The following is a 1,781-nucleotide window of genomic DNA, read 5'->3' on the forward strand; positions in this document are numbered from 1 at the left end:
GCCCCAGGGACACTAGGAGGGAAGAAAGCATTGACCCCAATAGGAAGCCTGCACAACCCTCCAGGGACAGCCTCTGAGCTGGGACCTGGGTTTGCTGGTCCTGAGCGCCCCCTGGTGTCCTGGACTCTCCCTGCAGCACAGCCCTGCTGTCTCCTCAGGGAGGTTTGTGTCTGGGCTCACACTGACTTCTCCTCACTGTGTATCTCGCACAGTAATACAAGGCCGTGTCCTCGGTGGTCACGGAGCTCAACTGCAGGGAGAACTGGTTCTTGGACGTGTCTCTGGAGATGGAGGTTCGGCTCTTGAGGGAGGGGCTGTAGGCAGTGTCTCCACTACTACATATGCGCCCAATCCACTCCAGCCCCTTCCCAGGGGGCTGGCAGATCCAGTTCCAGTAGTAACCACTGGTTGTGATGGAGAATCCAGAGAAAGAGCAGGTGAGGGAGAGGGTCTGTGAGGGCTTCACCAGTCCTGGGCCCGACTCCTGCAGCTGCACCTGGGACAGGACACCTGGGACAGAGAGAACACAGTGAGTCCTGGGCTCAGATGCAGGGTCCCCATCTCCTCACGTCTATGCCGTGAGTCACTCACATCTGGGAGCTGACAGCAGGAAGAGGAACAGCCACATGGGAGTCATGTCTTGCAGGTGAGGTCCTTGCCCCCCAGAAAGTATTCTCCAGGGTGAGGAGGCCCAGCATTTAAGTGGATGCCAAATGTGTTTATGTCTGGTGGCCATGTGGGCATTTGCATATGGGAGGTGTCTGCACATACAAAGGGCAAGAGGTGAGGGAGGTCCTGGTCTCTGGGGCTTCTCCTGGAAGGAGGTGCTGACTGTGCCCTCAGAGAACCAGGCCCTCCTTGGGGTCCTGGTCATGGTTCCCAGGGACCTCTCCTTCCACACCAGGGGCTTGTCTGCAGAAGGTGGTCAGGAAGTAGGATGTGGGCACAATCAGTGACTCCTTAGGGATAAAATCCCAGCCTCTGCTCCCATGGCTATAGATATACTACAGGCCGGATGCAGGAAATTTGTGAAAGTAGCTCGGCTCCACTACCTCTGTGGCTGCATCAGGAAGGATGTCCAGAAGGACATCCAGTCCAATTAGTATATTTGCTATTATTGTTTTAGAGGATTTAGACCTAGACATAGATATAGATATAGATATAGATATAGATATAGATATAGATATGGAGATAGACATAGATAGATCTTCTTTTCTTTATCCTCACCTAAGACTATTTTCATTAATTTATAGATAAAGATGTAGATGTATTTGTAGATGTACATAAAGGTATAGATATAAATATTGTTTTCTTTATCCTCACCCAAGGATATATTCATTCATTCTTAGAGGGAAAGTAAAGCAGAGAGATAGAAGGAGAGAAACATTGATGTGAGAGAGAAATATTGATCAGTTGCTTCCCATATATGACTCTATTGCAAATCAAATCTGCAACATTTTTATGTATTTATTTATTTTTTAAAAATTTAATTGATTTCAGAGAGGAAGGGAGAGAGAGATAGAAACATCAATGATGAGAGAGAATTATTGGTTGGCTGCCTCCTGCATGCCCCACACTGAGGATGTTTCCCACATCCCTGACATGTGCCCTGACTGGGAATTGAACCTTGACCTCCTGGTCCATACATCGACAATCAATCTGTGAGCCATGCTGGCTTGGCTGTTCCTGCACATTTAGGATTCACAGAGCTCCCTGTGTACCTGGTCTCTGGTCAGCAGGATGTAGGCAACATCATAGGTGACCAGGCCCCAGCCCTTTAC

At 49.2% G+C, this 1,781-nt stretch overlaps 1 gene segment (V, D, J or C); it reads right to left on the bottom strand.

The window, feature by feature from the left end:
- LOC102251152 overlaps nt 1-659 on the bottom strand; it is a gene marked incomplete at its 3' end in the record, with an annotated part of 1,703 nt that extends 1,044 nt beyond the window's left edge. Inside the window, 2 exon segments of the V gene segment in view lie at nt 171-510; nt 592-659. Coding sequence covers nt 171-510; nt 592-637 — 386 coding nt within the window.
- Between the last annotated feature and the right edge of the window lie 1,122 nt (nt 660-1,781).

Source organism: Myotis brandtii, unplaced genomic scaffold (assembly GCF_000412655.1).
Source record: "Myotis brandtii unplaced genomic scaffold, ASM41265v1 scaffold4637, whole genome shotgun sequence".
NCBI lineage: Eukaryota > Metazoa > Chordata > Mammalia > Chiroptera > Vespertilionidae > Myotis > Myotis brandtii.